At 44.2% G+C, this 19,956-nt stretch overlaps 1 protein-coding gene across 1 annotated transcript in view; it reads left to right on the forward strand.

Moving 5' to 3' along the window:
• Nucleotides 1-19,200, forward strand: part of TGFBR2 (transforming growth factor beta receptor 2) — a 71,021-nt gene extending 51,821 nt beyond the window's left edge. The window contains exons 4-8 of the mRNA XM_079947380.1: nucleotides 3,165-3,970; nucleotides 5,253-5,394; nucleotides 15,096-15,223; nucleotides 16,397-17,003; nucleotides 17,207-19,200. Of these exons, the coding sequence (XP_079803506.1) occupies nucleotides 3,165-3,970; nucleotides 5,253-5,394; nucleotides 15,096-15,223; nucleotides 16,397-16,576 (1,256 nt within the window). The 3' untranslated portion in view covers nucleotides 16,577-17,003; nucleotides 17,207-19,200. The remainder of the gene's footprint in view (nucleotides 1-3,164; nucleotides 3,971-5,252; nucleotides 5,395-15,095; nucleotides 15,224-16,396; nucleotides 17,004-17,206) is intronic.
• Nucleotides 19,201-19,956: the final 756 nt, after the last annotated feature.

A 19,956-nucleotide genomic window follows, 5' to 3' on the forward strand; every position in this document is an offset into this window, starting at 1 on the left:
TTATTTATTTTTTATGACTACTTTTGTTACGTTTGCATCTTTGTGTAATTTTTTTCCACGTTGAAAGCCACCTTGAGCATGGTTTTAACCATGGAATGGCATCATACAAATAAAATTATGCTTGTACAGTGGTACCTCGGGTTACATATGCTTCGGGCTACATACGCTTCAGGTTACAGACTCCGCTAACCCAGAAATATTACCTCAGGTTAAGAGCTTTGCTTCAGGATGAGAACAGAAATCGTGCTCTGGCAGTGCGGCAGCAGTGGGAGGCCCCATTAGCTAAAGTGGTGCTTCAGGTTAAGAACAGTTTCAGGTTAAGTACGGACCTCCGGAATGAATTAAGTAATTAACCTGAGGTACCACTGTATGGGGACGAGGGTGGCGCTGTGGGTAAAACCTCAGCGCCTAGGACTTGCCAATCACATGGTCGGCGGATTGAATCCCCGCGGCGGGGTGCGCTCCCGTCATTCAGTCCCAGCGCCTGCCAACCTAGCAGTTCGAAAGCACCTCTGGGTGCAAGTAGATAAATAGGGACCGCTTACCAGCGGGAAGGTAAACGGCGTTCGGTGTGCTGCGCTGGCTCACCAGATGCAGCTTGTCACGCTGGCCACGTGACCTGGAAGTGTCTGCGGACAGCGCTGGCTCCCGGCCTATAAAGTGAGATGAGCGCACAACCCTAGAGTCTGGCAAGACTGGCCCGTACGGGTAGGGGTACCTTTACCTTTACCTTACCACTGTATGTATGTAAACCAGTCAACCAGCAGACTTAAAAGCTGGCTTAGAGCCAATAACTTCCTTTTTAAAAGGCCACCGCCAAGGCAATACATCATTAATCAAGTAGCCCTGAAGATCTTCAAAGCAGGACAGGTGTGATGTTCTTCTGTTGCTCAAGAAAACTGCTTAGTTGCTTCAGTCACAAACTACTGTAGTTTTCTCTCTTTCTCTTTGCTTGCTGCTTTCTGTCACTTTTCCACCTCTAGTCCTCACTTCCTGTATGATATCTTTCTTCTCTTAAAGTGACAGATATTCACAGGAGCCATTTAGAGATGAATCTGGACTTTGCTTGTTTTGTGACTCGCTGCTGAAAATGATGCATTAGTGGCAAATTCCGGTGTATTATTCTGTGCAAAGAAGCAGGGTCAGTCATCATGGGGCAATGGGAGTACCCAGAGCTGGCAACAAATGCCCCTTCTCTCCCACAATCCCAATGTGATGTCCAGAATTCAGCCTAGAGGACAAAACAGTTCCTGGGCTACATGCAACAAGCTAAGTGTGTATTGTGGTGCATCTGCTGCTTGGCAAATGCCATGAAAGTGGTTCATAAAAGCCCGAGTGGGCAGTTATCCAGCAGCTGGCATGCTGAAATCCTGTGAAGCCTAGTTGAGATGAATGAAGCTTTCCATCTGAGACCCCATTTAAAGCGTTTGAATATTTTCGCTAGGCCACTAAATGTGGAGTAGTCATACATTTTGGGTGACATTAAATAACCCAGGAAAACCCCCAGTAAGTGTTTGTCTATGCTGAACCCATCATCCCAGGGACTGCAAATCTTTCTTTAATTTCAGACAATTCCAGCAAGAGGGGGTGTTAAACACTCCATTTCCTTTTTTTGCTTCTAATAACCGTTCTCCAAGCAGTTTTTCTTGTACAAAAAAAAGGGTGTGTGCCAGGCTATGGGTTGTTTTTTAAAACATGTAACATGTAGTTCAGCCCTAGTTTGAATCTTCATTAAAAAAATTTCACTTCCTTGTGTCATTTTGTAGGAAACTGCTGACTTGTTATTATTATTATTATTTTTTAAAAAAGCTTTTATTCTCATTTATGCATGTGTTCATTTGTTTCAGCATCTCCTCTCTTGATTACATTTTAGTTTACTGGGGAAAAAATGTTTAATATTTTAATACAGTAAAATAAAATAGTCAAATGCCTCTGTGGTATTCCCCTAAGCATTTTGGCTCCCCCACCCTCAAAATAGTTGAAATTTCTGCTGCGAACTGAATTGCTGGATAGAAAACGCAAGTATGTGATGACACAAGCTGCTCATTCCACTGTGGTTGAAAGTTCCATTGTGCCTCTTACTCAGACTAGATTTTCAGCTGTTGAGAGAGAGTTTTGCATGCACACAAACACACACGCGCCATAATCTCCAAAGTATACATCTTGCTTGCTAAACTAACTTGGTCATAACAATAATGATGACACATCCTTTAGTCTAGACTAAACTTCTTACAGCTTTTTATTGTTATTTTTTAACAAGGGGCTTATGAAACAAAGTCTTTCTGTGACAGCTTCCTCTTTTTCTAAATACTGTCACATACCGATAGCGACAAGGAATTACAATCTCTGTACAGGTTCTGGCTAGAATCACTTTTCGCCAGTCTTGCGGCAGTGAGAAAATGGTCCAGACCCACATTCTGCATATAAATGTAAGCACACAAAATGCTCAAGTAAGCAAAACTTGCCCTTTCCCTTTGTTTTGTCCGGGATGCGGGTGGCGCTGCGGGTTAAACCACAGAGCCTAGGACTTGCTGATCAGAAGGTTGGCGGTTTGAATCCCCGTGACGGGGTGAGCTCCTGTTGTTCAGTCCCTGCTCCTGCCAACCTAGCAGTTCGAAAGCTCATCAAAGTGCAAGTAGATAAATAGGTACCACTCTGGTGGGAAGGTAAATGGCGTTTCCATGCGCTGCTCTGGTTCGCCAGAAGCGGCTTAGTCATGCTGGCCACATGACCCAGAAGCTGTACGCTGGCTCCCTTGGCCAATAAAGCGAGATGAGCGCCGCAACCCCAGAGTTAGTCACGACTGGACCTAATGGTCAGGGGTCCCTTTACCTTTACCTTGTTTTGCCCAAATCTATTTTTACCCAAATAGAGGAGAAAAAGTAACAACAGTATTGCCTGAACTGGTGGTTTGTTTGTTTTTTGCCACTGTATGTACAAAGGACCCCATTTGGTATGTATTCAGTGGGATTTGAGTGGCACCGTTGAATGATGCCTGAGAAACAGACGTTTTACCCCCTTTGGGGTTTCTAGAATTGCGAAGTTTTCGCTGATTCTGGTAGTAGGTTAAAGTGAACTACAGTATTAACTAACAGTAAAATGCCTCTATTGCCATAGCATCTTTTATCAACGCTTCAGCAATATTATTTATCTCTTTCTACCAGATATCACTGAAATACCAGACGAAGACGTGGTCAGTGTGATTTCCAAAGTTGCGCTGATAAGCCTCGTCCCACTGCTGGTGATTGCCAAAGCCGTGATCCTTATCTTTTACTGCTACCGTATCCAGAGGAGGAGGAAGCTGAACAAGGCATGGGAGAAGAACGTGAAGTCCAGGAAGCATAAAGACTGCAGCGATGTTTGCGCCATCATGCTGGACGACGACTGCTCTGACATCAGCTCCACTTGCGCCAATAACATCAACCACAATACTGAGCTCCTGCCCATTGAGCTGGACACCCTGGTGGGGAAAGGGCGCTTTGCTGAAGTCTACAAGGCTAAACTGAAACAGAACACATCGGAGCAGTTTGAAACCGTGGCGGTCAAGATCTTCTCCTACGAAGAGTACGTCTCCTGGAAGACAGAGAAAGACATATTCTCTGACATAAACCTGAAGCACGAAAATATCCTGCAGTTCCTCACGGCCGAGGAGCGCAAGACGGATGTAGGCAAACAGTACTGGCTGATCACTGCCTTCCACGCAAGGGGGAATTTGCAGGAGTACCTTATAAAGCACATCATTAGCTGGGAGGACCTCTGGAAGCTGGGCGGGTCTTTGGCCCGAGGGATCGCCCATCTTCACAGCGATCACACACCTTGCGGCCGACCCAAGACGCCCATTGTCCACAGAGACCTCAAGAGCTCCAATATCCTGGTGAAGAACGATTTGACCTGCTGCCTCTGTGACTTTGGGCTGTCGCTGCGGCTGGATCCCACCCTCTCCGTAGATGACCTGGCAAACAGTGGGCAGGTGAGCTGTACGACAGGGGCAGAGGGGAGGAGCAAGGCAAGAGCCAAAGCTGGAGGATTTAAAACAGGGCTTGGCAAAAATGTCCACTACAGTCGTACCTTGGTTTTCAAATGGCTTGGGAGTCTTGATGTTTTGGCTCCTGAACGATCGGAAACCGGAAGTGATTGTTCTGGTTTTCGGACGTTCTTTGGAACCCGAATGTCCGACGCGACTTCTGCGGCTTTCAATTGGCTTCAGGAGCTTCCTGCAGCCAATCAGAAGCTGCAATTTGGTTCCCAAACGTTTTGGAAGTCGAACCGGTATGCCCCACGGAGGACCTTAAGGTCTATAAATAGTAACACCCTAGAGGTCCCAGGCCCTAAGGAAGTCACATTAGCCTCAACCAGAGCCCAGGGCCTTTTCAACACTGGCTCCGGCCTGGTGGAACGCTCTGTCGCATGAGACCAGGGCCCTGTGGGGTCTGATTTCTTTCTGCAGGGCCTGTAAGACAGAGTTGTTCCGCCTGGCCTTTGGCTTGGAATCAAATTGTTCCCCTCCCCCTCTTCCTTTTTCCTTCTGTGATGGAACTCCTATTTGGGGACTTCCCTGGCTTTTTTCTGGCCCACGTAGGACCAGTCTGGATAGTTGGCCTTGGTGAAGACTTGACGTTTTCATCCCCAAAAAAGTTTTTGATTTGAGTTCCTACTGAAATCAGGCTGCATTTTAATGTTGTATTTTAATTTTGTTTTTAAGTTGTATTTCAATCAATTGTTTTTATACCGGTGTTAGCTGCCCTGAGCCTGGGGAGGGCGGGGTATAAATAAAATTTAATACTACTACTAATAATAATTAATAATAACAAGGTACCACTGTACTGTGATGGCTTGAATGTGTTTGGAGGGGAGGGTTTGTACAATTAATTATTGCAAGGGACACACATCCTTCTCCCCTGCATGGATTCATAGAGTTGAAGGAACCCCAGGGGCCATTTAGTCCAACCCCCTGCAGCGCATGATCTTTGTCAGCAAAATCTCAATTTTCAGGATGCAGGGATAGGTTTTGCTCCGTACCCTAATAGCGTCCACAAAATGTGACTCTTTACTCCTTACTCTTGTTTTCCATTTATGAATGTCTGTCAACTACTCGTGCTTACAAGACGTTGAAATATCATTAAGGGTAGTGGTTAAACCTTGCGATCGCAGGTTTTAATAATAAAAAAACAAGCACAGAAAGCTCAACGTGTACAGTCAAACGGGTTACTCCATCAAAAATAATTTTTTAACCATTTTGTGAATGCTAACAGGTTGGCACAGCAAGGTACATGGCTCCCGAAGTCCTGGAATCCAGAATGAACTTGGATAACGTCGAGTCCTTCAAACAAACTGACGTATATTCCATGGCTTTGGTTCTGTGGGAAATGACATCTCGCTGCAACAGCGTTGGAGGTTTGTTTCATGTGCTCCTTTGTGGAGTTGTATTTTTATGTGTTTACATGCTACTTAGCTTTAAAGGTTGTAGGAATCCTCCCCACCCCACCCCCAAAATACTATTAATTTACTTAACATGAGCCCTTCTCTTTTCTTTCAAGAAGCCTGGAGTAGTAGTGTGTGATTCACACAGGTGATCTGTCATACAGCTTCCTGGGCTAGATCTGTATTCGTATTCGAAACCATTTCTAGAACCACTGAGCACCACTTCTTAAAACCTAAATGTTTTTAGGAAGCACTGAAAAGAGTATCAATAGGCAGAGATTCCAAAGTGTGTGTTTTATATATATATATATATATATATATAAAGATTTCTTAAAACTGCTGAACCAGTAAGCTGCCCAGCCAGATGGGTGGGGTAGAAATATAATAATTATCATTATCATTACAGTCATACCTTGGTTTTCGAACAGCCTAGTTCTCTAACGTTTTTGCTCCCAAACGATCGAAACCCGGAAGTGACTGTTCCAGTTTGCGAACGTTCTTTGGAAGCCGAACATCCGGCATGGCTTCTGATTGGCTGCAGGAGCTTCCTGCAGCCAATCAGAACGAACAATTTGGTTTCCGAATGTTTTGGAAGACGAATGGACTTCCAGAAGAGATTCATTTCGACTTCAAAAGTACGGCTGTATTATTATTATGAAATCAGACTGTTTCACAAGCCAACTGGTTCCAAGCTGCTGAGGGCTGTATATGCTGTTAGTCGCACTCTGAACTCAGCTCAGTTGCAAATCGGCAACCTGTACAGGTCTCTGAGCACAGGTGTTCCATGCTGACAAGGCTGGGAGGAAGGTAGGTTTTAAAATTCTTCAGACGGAGACACACTTTTAGGTCTTCCAAAGGTCAGTTCTAAGTTTCTGGTTTGACCTTCGCCACTACTGCTGCTGCTGCTTTGTGTTTTGTTTTTGTTTCATGAGGAAACAGAAAAGCTGGTAAGATACTTTTCATCATCATTATTATTACTTTCCTTCCTTAGCGTTTGGGCTTGCAGCATTCTACAGAATGCTCCTTTTATGGCATGGATGTTCTGTTTGTTGAGGAAGACTCTTTCATCCTTGTTGATGCCTGATGACGCTTCCTGTTTCTGTTTGAGGACTCTGGAATAATGCCTAGGGAAAGAAAAGCACTCTCCCAGCAGTGCTCCACTCAGGAAGTTGCAGAGCTGCCTGAAATTAAAATAATCGGGCTTTTGCCAGGAAAGATTGGGGGGTGGGGAAGTGTGTGCTACTTTATCTAAGTCCCTTATAAATTTCCCTCCTAAAAAAAGAGAAAAACGTTAAAAAAAAACATTAAAAAGGATTCATTTTTAGATGATAAGACATCACGTTGCAGCAAACGAGAGTGCAATACCTGTGCCAAACGGGGCAGTGCTGGGGAATTAATAATCACGGAATTGCACGTTCCTGATAAAATAACCTTGCCAGCCAGCCAAAATAAGCTATTATGATGATCGATATTATACCCATACGAGAAATAAAACTAGGGCAGCTTTGCTAAATGAGATAAAGCAGTGTGGATTTCCCCGAAAAGGTGCAAAGTGTGGCCGTTCCCTGCAATCTTATGTATTTATTTTTATTACATGTATTCCTCCCAGAGATGCTCAGGGCAGCAAACCCTCAAAAAAGTTAAAATAAAGCAATTAAAAATGTAGTGGAAATGCCTGGGTAGGCAGAAATGTGTTTAAATTTCTTCTGCTCTGTAATGATGAAGGGAGGCAAGCACACTTCACCAGGGAAGGCATTTCACAAACAGGGAGCTACCACTAAGAAGCCACTGTCATTGGTCCATGTCTATTGGTCGATAGCCACCCAGAGACACCACCAACAGAGCTTCCCCTGCCAATCACAAGACCTGAGATGGATGCTATTGGGAGACATGCTGTTTTTAGGTACTTGGGTCCCAAGCGATATAGGGCACTCTATTCTAGTAAAGGTAAAGGGACCCCTGACCATTAGGTCCAGTCGCGGATGACTCTGTGGTTACGGCACTCATCTTGCTTTATTGGCTGAGGGAGCCAGTGTACAGCTTCTGGGTCATGTGGCCAGCATGACTAAACTGCTTCTGGCTAACCAGAGCAGTGCCCAGAAACACCGTTTACCTTCCCGCTGAAGCGGTACCTATTTATCTACTTGCACTTTGACATGCTTTCAAACTGCTAGGTTTTCAGGAGCAGGGACCAAACAACGGGAGCTCACCCTGTGGCGGGGATTCGAACCGCCGACCTTCTGATCGGCAAGCCCTAGGCTCTGTGGTTTAACCCACAGCGCCACCCGCATCCCTCTATTCTAGTAACAACACCTTAACTGTAATGGTAGAATAGTAACAATATAAAATTATAACAACTGTAAGCATACAAACTGTGAAACGTTATGCACCTGCAGTAAGACAGGAAAGTATGCAGGTATAAATAGACCGACCGTTCACTTTTTTGATGGGATATATGTATGGAACAGTTTACGTGGCAGACTCTCAGGAAATGCATCTCTTCTAGACTATAATGTTTGTAGAAAATGTATTTCCCTAGAAGGATGGCATAGTTAGTCTCTTGCAGCAAAAGCTATGAAGTGCCTTGTGGCTCCTTTTTTGGCACATTTATTATGGCATAAACTTTCGAGATTATAGTCCACTTCCTCTAAAGCATGTGTGTTATCCTTGAGTTACAGGAATGCGTACGCATGGCTTGAGGAAACCGGCGGGAGGGAGGGGAACGTTAACAATGAGGTCAGAGGGAAACAAAATGCCGAAAGCTACAGACAGTCATACGTACCTAATTATCTGTGGTAATTCACAAAACAGTTGTTAACACAGGCATCCTGGCATTGATAAGCCAATGATTACACATAATGTGTTAAAAATCCTTTGCCTTGGTTCAGTCCACAAGAGAGAGCGTCAAACCTCTTGTATTGTAATTTAAGCATGTTGCAGTTTCCCTTTGAAATTCCTTTACCCCAGGAAGGCAATGCTAAAGTCACTGTGCTTACCCATGACACCAAGCCAGAGTTTCTTCTTGGCTACAGATCATGGCTAAGGAACAGTGTTCGAAACTCCCATTGTTCTAGGCTCATTTTGTGACAGGGAATTTCATTGGCGCCAGCAGTTATTGAGCTCTGGGCGCAGTACTGAGCCTAAGATTTCGGATTAAAACAGCAGAGTGGAAGGAAAGAGGGACCTTTTTCTGCCTCCCTACTTCCAGCTACTCAGAGACTGGAGAAGAGACTCGCTTACGAATATTAGAGGGGTGGGCAGGGGAAGGACTTAGACCATGTGAAAAACAAACATAATATTTTAGCTGCAGTTCGTTCATTTTCAGCTTTGCATTCTTGTTATAAAAAAAGCACCCCTAGACATTCTGTTGTTGCGCCCATAACCTCTGTTTAAGGTGCCATTTAGCTCCCAGCTTTCATATTTCAGTTTCTAACACAGTTAAGGAAGAGAGACAACTTAACCAAGATCTGTTGCTCAGACAACATGCAAAGCCAGTCTTGGCTTAGTTACAGGTTCAAGTTAAAAAGACTGGGGAGGAGCAAAGTATGTGTTAGCCCTTCTCCAGGAGCCAGGACATTCACATGGTCCTGGCAAGCCATCGTTTAGCTTCTTCTGATGTGTGAACCAAGTCAATAGCTTCTTGTGAGGTTGAAGTGTTTCCCCATGGGATTTGGACTACAGTGGTACCTCTAGTTCTCTTCACCTCTGGTGATGCATCCTTTGGGATACATACATGGCAAACCCAGAGTATTTTTCTGGGTTCCACTGCGTGCGCATGTGCAAAAGCACTAAACCACGCCGCATGCATGCGCAGAAGTGGCAGGTCCGATTGCAAATTCCTCGGGATGCGACCAGAGCTCCGGAACGGATCCCGTTTGCAACTGGAGGTACCAGTGTATTGCTATTTCTGATGGCAGATTTGTACTCATTTATGTATTCTTGCATAGAGACAGCCTTCCTTGTCTTGTGTAGAATGCAAAAGGGCATTGCTGGTGGATAATGGCGTATATCACACCTAGAAGAGGAACAGGTGACTGAAGCCCAGATGTTGCAGATTAAATTGTTAGGCCCTGAAATAATAAAAAAAGGTATGGTGTTGCCATAGTAGACATGGGAACAGAGTTGTCATCTGAATCTGCCACAGAGGGCTGGGCCCTGTGTCCAAACCTCTGTTATGGAGGGCCTGTTGTTGCTAGTGAGTAGTTGTGTTAGGGTTTGGGATTGTTGTTTATTTTGGCAGGGGGTGTTCTATAAGAAGGAGCAAGCCCTACCATTCAAGGCCAGTGAGAGAGGGAAGCATCATTGTCCAATGTGGGCTGTGGATCATTGATGGTTGGAGTGGTTTCAGCTGGGAGCTATAAATGGCAGCAAGTAGCATTCTATCATTTTCTCTTCTTGTTCTTCTGTTCTTTAGTACATTATTCCTCAGTGCTGTTCTGCCCTTTGTTCTGCTATGGCACTTCGTTGGGTTGATATTGTAGCCTGAGGAGCATCTGACACAAATTCTTAAGATGGGGTTCTGTCTTAAGTTCTCCAAGTTGTGAGCCTCTGTTTTAAATTCCTAAGTTGTAAGTCTCAACGGATACAGTTGTGTTTCAAGGATTGACTTATAGGCAATGGATTTTGTGGTGTGTTCTGGGTAGAAGCTGGAAGCACATACAGTGGTGCCCCGCAAGACGGAAAACCCACTAGACGAAAGGGTTTTCCGTTTTGGAGGTGCTTCGCAAAGTGAATTTCCTATGGGCTTGCTTCGCAAGACGAAAATGTCTTGCGAGTTCCTGCGGGTTTTTTCCCCTCCCCCCCTTTTTCTAAGCCGCTAAGCCGCTAAGCCGCTTATCAGCTGATCCGCTAAGCCGCTTATCAGCTGATCCGCTAAGCCGCTTATCAGCTGATCCGCTAACCTGCTTATCAACTGAGCCGCTAAGCCGCTTATCAGCTGAGCCGCTAAGCCGCTTATCAGCTGATCCGCTAAGCCGCTAATGGGCTTGCTTCGCAAGACGAAAAAACCGCAAGACGAAGAGACTCGCGGAACAGATTCTTTTCGTCTTGCGAGGCACCACTGTAAATACACATTGTGGTCAGATGGCTTCCAGAAAGTGAACCTTTTGCATGGACTGGTCTAGGCTCAGGTTTACGATGGGATGAAAGTTATTGAAGTCCTGGTGGAACTGATCCAGTGTCTCTTGTCCACAAATTCAGGTGATAACAATGCCATCTATGTACCTTAGACATAGGAGGCTTGTTAGGGACAGAAGCTGAGAAAGTTTTGCAAGTCAGCTATGAATGTGTTGGCGTCTGTTGAGCCACATGACTGCCCATGGCTGTGCCATTAATTTCTCCCCCAAACATGTTCTCCCCCAAGCTGATTGTTGGTGAGTACAGTTTGGTATCGTAGACGGGCTGAAGCTCCACATCTAGCAGTAATAACCCTCTTTCATGTGACAACCCTTGAGATACTAGAAGATGGTTATCGTATCTCCTCTCAGTTTTTTCCAGGCTAAACATACCCAGCTCCTTCAACCGCTCCTCATAAGGCTTGGTTTCCAGATGCTTTATCATCTTGGTTGCCCTCCTCTGCACACCTTCCAGCTTGTAAACATCCTTCTTAAATTGTGGTGCCCAGAATTGGACGCAGTATTCCAAGTGTGGTCTGGTCTCATAATACAAGTGTAATCCCAATAGCATCTTGGATTCCAAATACGTTCACCCAGTTGAGCCATGCATCCTCCACTGGCCTCCATTTTGTCACCGCAGCCATTAAGCTTGCTAACCCAGGACACTTGACACTTTCCCCTGCAATGACTCAGACCCTTGCACCTGGCCTAATCCTATCCCCTTACCCGGCAAATCCGTAAACTGACCCTTGGGAGTGTTCATAAAAGGCAGGGAGGTGGATTTTTGTGGGAGAAGAAAGAAAAAGCAATGTGCTTGGTTAGTGAAGCAGTATTACTTTTTAGATGGTGCGTTAAACCCCATACAACAAAGGGGTTCTGTATCTGGGCTGGGAATGAAATTGTGAAATGGTGCAGGTACATTTCTTTTCTTTGCAAAGCCTGGGTGGCAAAGTGAAGATTTTGCCGAATGCAGTTTTTGGAGTGTCCCAGCCCTCCATACCTAGTGTTGACTTTAAACAGAAAACACACATGGCGTTTAATCTGTATGCTGACACTATAAATAGCAGTGTCGCTGAAGGTGAAGAATCAGCCTAAGAAGAAGGCCCCTCTGTTACTTGCTGAGGAGCTGAAGTGTGGGAAACGGGTACAGTTTGCTTGATGTTTTGCCGGCATATAATTTAGAAGTCATATTTAGAAACTCAGCAACTCTGCTTTGGGGAAAAGTTCGAACTGCTCCACTACCCTTTTAGCTTGGCATTTCAGTCAGCACAACAGCTGTGTACCAGATGTTACGCTTTGTGAGAAATATAATTTCCATCCAAGCATTTTGCCCTTGCAGCCGACATGGATACTGTGAGAAAGAAAAGCACGGGGAGAGTTAAGTGATCTGACAGGCCCTCTAAGAGCTGCTTATTTTCAAGTCCTTTGTTGCCAGCATATGACATCAGTCAGAATCAGCAAGGTTACCAGGGAATAATCTGGAAAATACCTTTCAAAATGGCCTCTGTTCCTTGAGCTGCTCTAAGTAATTGTGCACTGCCTGAAAGATTTGCTGGCTTGACTGAAACACTGCTTTTGGTTAAAGCGTAAATGTACAGAAAAATGGTACACAGCTGATTGCGGGAAAGAGCTCTGGAGTTTTGAGGCTCAATATTTTTGAAAAGCACTAGTTCTGCACTTCATTTTAAAAGCTTCTGGTGTTGGAGCATAAATCTGTGGTCAGTTTGTTATTGCCTGTATGAAGCATTGGGTCAGATTTCTGTGGAGAAGAGGGAGCTACCAGCCTGTATTGTCTACCATAACTTGAGATTCGTGTGCTTTTAATCAGGAATACACACAGCAAACCTTTGTGGAAATGACAAAAGAAGAAAAAGCCAATGTATGTAAATTTTAGTTTCAACACTTAATTAAAATTATGGAGAAGACTTGAGAGGAAGCATGACCACTGTATTTCCACAATTCCAATTATATTTCTGAAACGTGATGCTTTTAAAACAAACTGTCTTCCTGTAAAAGAAAATTAAGTGCATCAACTCCAATTCTCCCCCCCCCCCCCCCCCCGGTTAGATATGCCTTGTTGACTTCTGAATAGGCGTTACACAGAAGTAACAACCATATGCAAGGGGTGGTTGTTGTTGTTTTAACAAAGTTATTAGCTTCCTCCCTTTTGTCAGAAGTAAGCTTGGCACTTTTAAAAATGCCCTTTATTGTGCTTTGAGTCACACTTGCTTCCTTAGGCTGGCTCCAGGAAATAGGGTTTGTGTCTGTTTTTTGTCTGTGCTTCAGTTCTGTCCTGAATCCTTTCATGTCAAAAATAGATAGTGGAGAATTATCTCGCCCAGCCTGCCTGATATATATGTAGGCTATCAGTGCTCAGAAGCAAATTGTGTGTTTGGTGACTGTACGGTGTCCATTGGAATAGAACCCAATCTATACTTTCTCATGCAAAGGTGCAGAAATCACAGGTGCCAGTTCTGACAGAAGCCAGAATGGGACAGTCGCTTTGTCTGAGGGCCCCTAAGTATTTTACTTCAGTTTATTGGTTGACTGGAAAGTATTTAGCTACTTAGAGAAAACAAAGCAGACCCAAAATAGGTTTCTTATCTAACCAAGCTATCATTGTGGCTACGTTTTGTGGGGTGTTTTCATGTGCTACAGTAGTCGTGCTTAATGCTACTGATGTGCTGTAGGTATGTTTTGTCATAATTGCTGTAGCTGTAGCTAAGGAAGGGCTGTAGCTCAGTTGTGGAGGCAAAGACTTTCCATTCAGGCAGCACTTTATTCCATCTTCTTTATGTCTCCTTACCTGTTCATGTCCACGTTTTTGTGTGATGCAAAAGCCACTTCTGGAAATCTAGTGGAATCTACCGGAAGTTTTCGCTCATTTCCATGTTAGCGTCTCCGTAAAACATCCATTTGCAACATCGCCAGCTCAGGAAATTGCAGGAGTTTCGTGTTGACAAAATTTGAAGCGGTATATCGGAATACAGTTGTTTCCCCACCATTTAAAATTTAGCTCAACCTGTAATAAGTTGATTTAAAAACAAAACCCACAGTTCTGTAACACAAGAAGGTACATGAAATGGGAATAGAAGTGTTAGCAACCAGTAAAACCAGCACAATAATGTTAGTTACTTTGAATGCAGGGCTAGTGTGACTTGGCCAGTTCAAATTACTTCAGGGTTTCAGACTTGGTTGTCGTTACAGCTTAGCTACATTTCTTAAACTTGCATTATTAGTAGTATTGTTTTCCCAGCTTCCCCCAGTGCTTACTTGGGGTGGGGCGTGGCGTTGGGGAAGCAGCAGAAAAGACGAATCTCTTGGTTCCAGTGCAAGAGATTAATTCAGCTTGTGAGTAAATTCTACATACATTACAAAAAAAGCACAACAATTCCTACATTATATGGAAATCAACTGCAATTGCTCCTCTTCAGATGAATGTTTGAGTGGTTAACATAGTTTTTACATAACAGTAGATCTGATGATAGCACTTTTCCACTTGAAGTACACAACACCCTGAATAACAAAATTAAAACATGCCGCCACCCCAGTCCCTCTCTTTGTCCTCAATCTGTTCCACAGCTGTGGGACCCCTTCTTCTTGGCAAAATCTCAAAAAAAAAAAAAAATACCCAGATTTAGCATTTACCTGAAGTACTGCAAGACCTCCCGTTTTGAGCTGGGCCTTAGTTATACATGCACATGGAGATAGTTGGGACTTAAATCTTGTCAGGATCCTGTGATTTTTGCCTTGGCTTGTTTGGTTTTCTGATTTTAGTTTTATTTGTTGTTTCTCATTGCCAAAGTCAATTCTCATCCCCCAGCAAACAGAAACAAGACTTGATCCCTGGCTGCTTATCTGGCCTGGATGTGCCTTGCTCAAATATTGATCGACAGAATCTTTGACTTTTCAAACTCGGTTTTGAACTGGAGGTGAAGCCGCCCAGGTCCATATAGATCTCTTTTAGGTAGATATTACTAAAAGGGATGCGGGTGGGGCTGTGGTCTAAACCACAGAGCCTAGGGCTTGCCGATCAGAAGGTCGGCGGTTCGAATCCCCACGACAGGGTGAGCTCCCGTTGCTCGGTCCCTGCTCCTGCCAACCTAGCAGTTTGAAAGCACGTCAAAGTGCAAGTAGATAAATAGGTACCACTCCGGCAGGAAGGTAAACGGTGTTTCCATGCGCTGCTCTGGTTCGCCAGAAGTGGCTCAGTCAGGCTGGCCACATGACCCGGAAGTTGTCTGCGGACAAACACTGGCTCCCTCGGCCTATAGAGTGAGATGAGCGCACAACTGCAGAGTCGTCTGCGACTGGACTTAACAGTCAGGGGTCCCTTTACCTTTACCTTACTAAAAGGCAGCTAGGCAGATCTTGGAAGTGAAGAAAATAGGACTAGAGGAAATAGAGAGCTACAATCCTGTGTTTGTGTGGTGCTGGGCAAACGACAAAGTATAAGACGTCGTCAGATTCCACTTATGTGAAGGAGAACAAAACTTGGCTCCACCAGAATCTTGGCCTTCAAGTCTAAATGTCGTCTCTTTCCTTTCCTTCTCTTGACAGAGGTGAAAGACTATGAGCCACCGTTTGGTTCTAAAGTACGGGAGCATCCTTGTGTGGAAAGCATGAAGGATAACGTATTGAGGGACAGGGGACGGCCAGAGATTCCTAACTCATGGCTCAACCATCAGGTAAGAGAGCAGGTCCTTTTTGCCTGGCATATTGGCTTGTATTTGGTGGCTCCAATCCTACTGAAGGGTGACAGGATTGTCGGCAACAGCTCTGTGTCTCCTGATGATATCCCCTCCTCCCACTTTGCATTTTCTTATTGAGCTTTACTTAACTACATTAAAACGCAGTGCATATTTAGGCAACCTGCGGCAACCAGGGGTATCCAGTCAGTTTAGTGACTGGGTATGTCAAAATTACACTGTGAATTGATCTTTGGTATTTGCTTATTGTCCCTTAAGACTCTTGGTACTTTTTGCAAAGCTTCAAAACCCACAGGACTTTTCTGTGTGTGCTGTAGTAGCTCTTCCATATCCATCTTCTTCCTCCGCAGTTGCATTTTTGTGTACGCACCCATTATTCATAAAATGAAATTCCAAAATGGATTTTACAGAGCGTTCCTCCTCCTCCTCCTCTTCCTCCTCCTGAATGAAATTTGCTGCACTACTGTCTTCAAGTTAATCCTTTTAATATTTAACTTAGCTTGAATGTCCTTAATATGAAAATTACCAAGAAAATTAATATTTTCAATATTGGATGTGCTGTTGACATTGGTCAACATCAACCATTAAATTATGCAGTTAATGCAGAACGTTGTGAAGCTTTTTCTTCTTCTTTTTTAAAGAAACCACATGAAAAGAGGATAGTAGATTTCATTCTAACCCGGTTCTAATGTTGCTTATCACATCACCAAGGGAAGAACCATTCTCTTTCTTGGTTTTTGCTTTTTGCTACATCTTCCCTTCCATTGAAATAAAAGGCCAGATAGCGTTGCCGTTCCTATTAATGAATTAATATGTCTGAGCCAGAGGGAAGCAACTATACAAGTGCTCGTGTCATTAAGGCCAGCAGTACATCCAGACTTAACGAGGCTGGGATTAACCCTTTGATTAGAGGATAGGGCCCCAACAGTGGGATTCTCGTTCTGGAATAATTGCCTTACATATGGTGTAAGTTTAGTGCACCGTAATTTCTTAAGCATCACTAAGCCTTCTTTCAGCGCAGTAGCACCAATACTGTGTGAGGAGATTCTGCATAAATGTTCACCTCTTGCGAGTTGGTTGCCTTATGTTAGCTGAGTGCTTTGACGTACAGGTGTTTTAAAATGTGTTCACTGTTTCTGCTGCGCATTTCAGGGCATCCAGAAGGTTTGCGAGACGCTTGTCGAGTGCTGGGACCACGACCCTGAGGCGCGTCTCACTGCGCAGTGCGTAGCTGAGCGGTTCAATGATTTTGAGTACCAGGACACGCTCTCCGGAAGAAGCAGTTCGGAAGAAAAGATCCCCGAAGAGAGCTCTGTGAACAGTGCCAAGTAACAGCCTGCTACAAGACAAAACTTCCACGAAACCAAAGAGAGAGAGAAAGAGAGAGGAGCTGCTCTTGTGTTCCATGTGCACATGAGTGGAACAGGAAGAGGCGATTAATCTCGGATGCACTTCCTGTGTCACTGAGGTTCCTGCCTCTCCCTCCATCCCGCAGCTCCAGAGAGGGCAAAGCGGCGTCCTTCGCCGTGTCATAGGAGGAACGACGCCATTGCTTCCTGAGAACATGAGACTGTACAAAATGCCAAGAATGTTTGCACTTTATCGATGCCTGTAGATAACTATCAAAGAGCAACTTTATGTATGTAGAGAGAGAGAGAGAGGTATGTATGTATATAAAAACACACACACACACACACACACACACACACACACACTCAGCAAATCTCTGCAAAGAGTCTTCCAGGAAACTTACAGATAAGTAGCCGTGTTGGTCTGCCATAGTCAAAACAAAATAAAAAAATTCCTTCCAGTAGCACCTTAAAGACCAGCTAAGTTAGTTCTTGGTATGAGCTTTCGTGTGCATGCTTGGTATCTGAAGAAGTGTGCATGCACACGAAAGCTCATACCAAGAACTAACTTAGTTGGTCTTTAAGGTGCTACTGCCAGGAAACTTAGGTATAGATAGGAAAATCCTACCAGGAATCGTATGCAAGACGCCTGCTGTTATGCTGGCAGAAAAAGTGCCTTATTCATCCCACCGGAGCCTTAAAAACAATATTTCTGCAGTTGGGGGGGGGGGGGAGAATTTGGACCATATTAGTGCCTCTTTTAACATGTAACTATGCAATGGTTGTTCAGCTGGTTCTTGTATGTTTATGATGCGTTGATTCAGTGGATCTTACTGGTCTGATTCTTCCCCTCCTCCTCCTCTTCCCCCACCCTTCTCCTTGAATCTGGAAAGTTGTCCCCACCCACTCAACCTTCATGCCTGTGCGAAAGACCATTAAGTCCTCTGCCCGTCCCTTTCTTTGAACTTTGCCGTTCCCGTTAGTAGCCTGCTTTGGGGAGAGGGCAGGTTCCCCAACCCCTCCCCAGCCTCGCTCTCTGAAATCAGGCAGGGCCCAATTATAATCGAAACAGATGTTTTGCATTTGCCGTGCCTTCTGACACAAAGTAGACTTCCCCCTCCCTCCCTCCTTTTCTGGGATTGGTAACATCATGTCTCGTTCCTTGAGCCCTTAAGTTCACATTTGATTTCGTGCCCGGCGCAAAAGGAGGAACAGGACGTGGACTCCTTTCCCCGAGTGTCTGGGTGTCTGCGATGCCTTGGAAAAAGATTTGCCCCGCTCTGGAGACATGCAGCGCTTTCGGTCCTCCTTAACTCGCCATTGTGAGCAACCCTTGCCTGCAGTCATCCAGAACTCTGGCAAATAAGAGCACATTCCTAAACTGATCCCCACAGGCATGACTTACATTCTTTTAGTCTTCCAAAATATTTAGCTTTGGAGCTGGCCTCACCAGGAATTTTTAAATGATGGAATTTTGACCGTCAGTATTTTCATACGAGATCATCGGAGCTGCTCAAATTGTGTCGTGGTTTTGAGGGCCTTCGCAGTCGACTTCAGGCACCTTCTGTGCCTCGATGTTGTTTTCTAACAGGGATTTGCTCCAGAAAAGTATTACAAGTGCAATGCTTTTATCATACAGGTCACAGATACATTTCTTTTTTCTCTCTATTGTGTATCCAATAATAGGGAAATTGGGGAGGGGGGGGAGAGAGAAGTATATTCACATAGGAATTATAAATTTATAGGGGGAAATATTTATTTTTAAAAGCTTTTTACATCTGCTTTTATATTAATTTTTAAAGAAATATTTAAGCATTAAGTGGGGCAGGAGCTCAATAATTAAAACGGAGTCGAGGTTTAATAGCAACAGGCTATGTACTGAACTGTGGAGCTACTGGAAAGACGGGTTTATACTGGGATCATATTCCTAAGCAGATGTGGGGGCGAGTGACATCTAGTGGGGTTTCCCACTGAAAAACTGCTACGCTAGGAAAGGAAGAGGAGGAGCTTTGCCCCACAAACCGGAAAGTTAGGGTGCCACCTGCTTTACAGATCTAAACCACTAGTTTCAGAACTGGCATAACTTTCAGGCCTTCCTCCATAACCACAACTCTGGCTTAGAGTAAGTTCCCAGAGTTCCTGAACTGAAAATGGTGGAAGCTTACTTTGAGATGGTTTCAGAAGAAGGTTAGACAAACACATGAGATAAAAGGCTATGAACAGCCTACTGGTCCTCATGGCTGTAGGCTAGTTCCCAGGTTCAGAGGCAAGTTTGTCCCAGAACGTCACTTGCCGAGACAAGGCTCAAACTGATTCAGTACTGGTTTAAATTGGCAGCGTAGACTTGCCCCTGGGTCTCCGCTGTGTGCGTTGTGCCTGATATTTGTCACGCAGCGGAAAACACTAAGAGAGCGCCCAGTAGCTCCTGGCAACTCTTTTAACTTTCTTTTGTACTATTTACATGTAAAGGGATTTTTTTCCCCCATTCTTCCACGGAACGCTTTCACTGTATGAAAATAGGAATGTGAACGTATATAACCTTGTTTATTCGAGCGTCTCGAGCACTTACCGTATTTTTGTATAAATAAAATGTTTTAGATTAAATGAGGTTATGGTTTTGTTTTAAATGGCCCTTATCTGTTTTTTTTTTTTTAAAAAAAAACCTTTATAAGTTTCTTTTCAGAGGAGGAGCGGTCATCAGGTGGACTCGGTCATCAGATTTCTCTCCAGCAGTCCAAATGAAGAGACTAGTATCCCTTTTCTGTGTTCTGTTCATTTCATACCCGTTCTGCACATAACAGCCTCTGTGATTAAGAGGATTGGCTGGGTTAAACATTGAAACATATAAAAAAATAAAAATTGTCCAGTAGCACCTTAGAGACAAACTAAGTTTGTTCTGGGTATAAGCTTTCATGTGCATGCACACTTCTTCAGATACAAAGAAACAGAAGTCACCAGACCCTTATATATAGTGGGAGGGTGGGGTGGGGTTTTTCTCAGGAGGGTAGTAGGATATCTTTGATTGACTCAATGGGTATGGTAAACCTGTTGACTACCGTTAATAACTGCAAATAGTTATTAGTTAATGACTGCAATTACTATGATAAACAGGTTTACCATACCCATTGATCACTGCAGATGGTGAACAGCAGTCACGAAATTAAAAGACGCCTGCTTCTTGGGAGAAAAGTGATGACAAACCCTAGACAGCATCTTAAAAAGCAGAGACATCACCTTGCCAACAAAGGCCCGTATAGTAAAAGCTATGGTTTTCCCAGTGGTGATGTATGGAAGTGAGAGCTGGAACAGATGGCCAAGCATGCAAAAGGAAGGGAGATAGTAGTAATGGGGGACTTCAATTAC

This window comes from Podarcis cretensis, assembly GCF_951804945.1.
Source record: "Podarcis cretensis genome assembly, chromosome: 12".
NCBI classification, from domain to species: domain Eukaryota; kingdom Metazoa; phylum Chordata; class Lepidosauria; order Squamata; family Lacertidae; genus Podarcis; species Podarcis cretensis.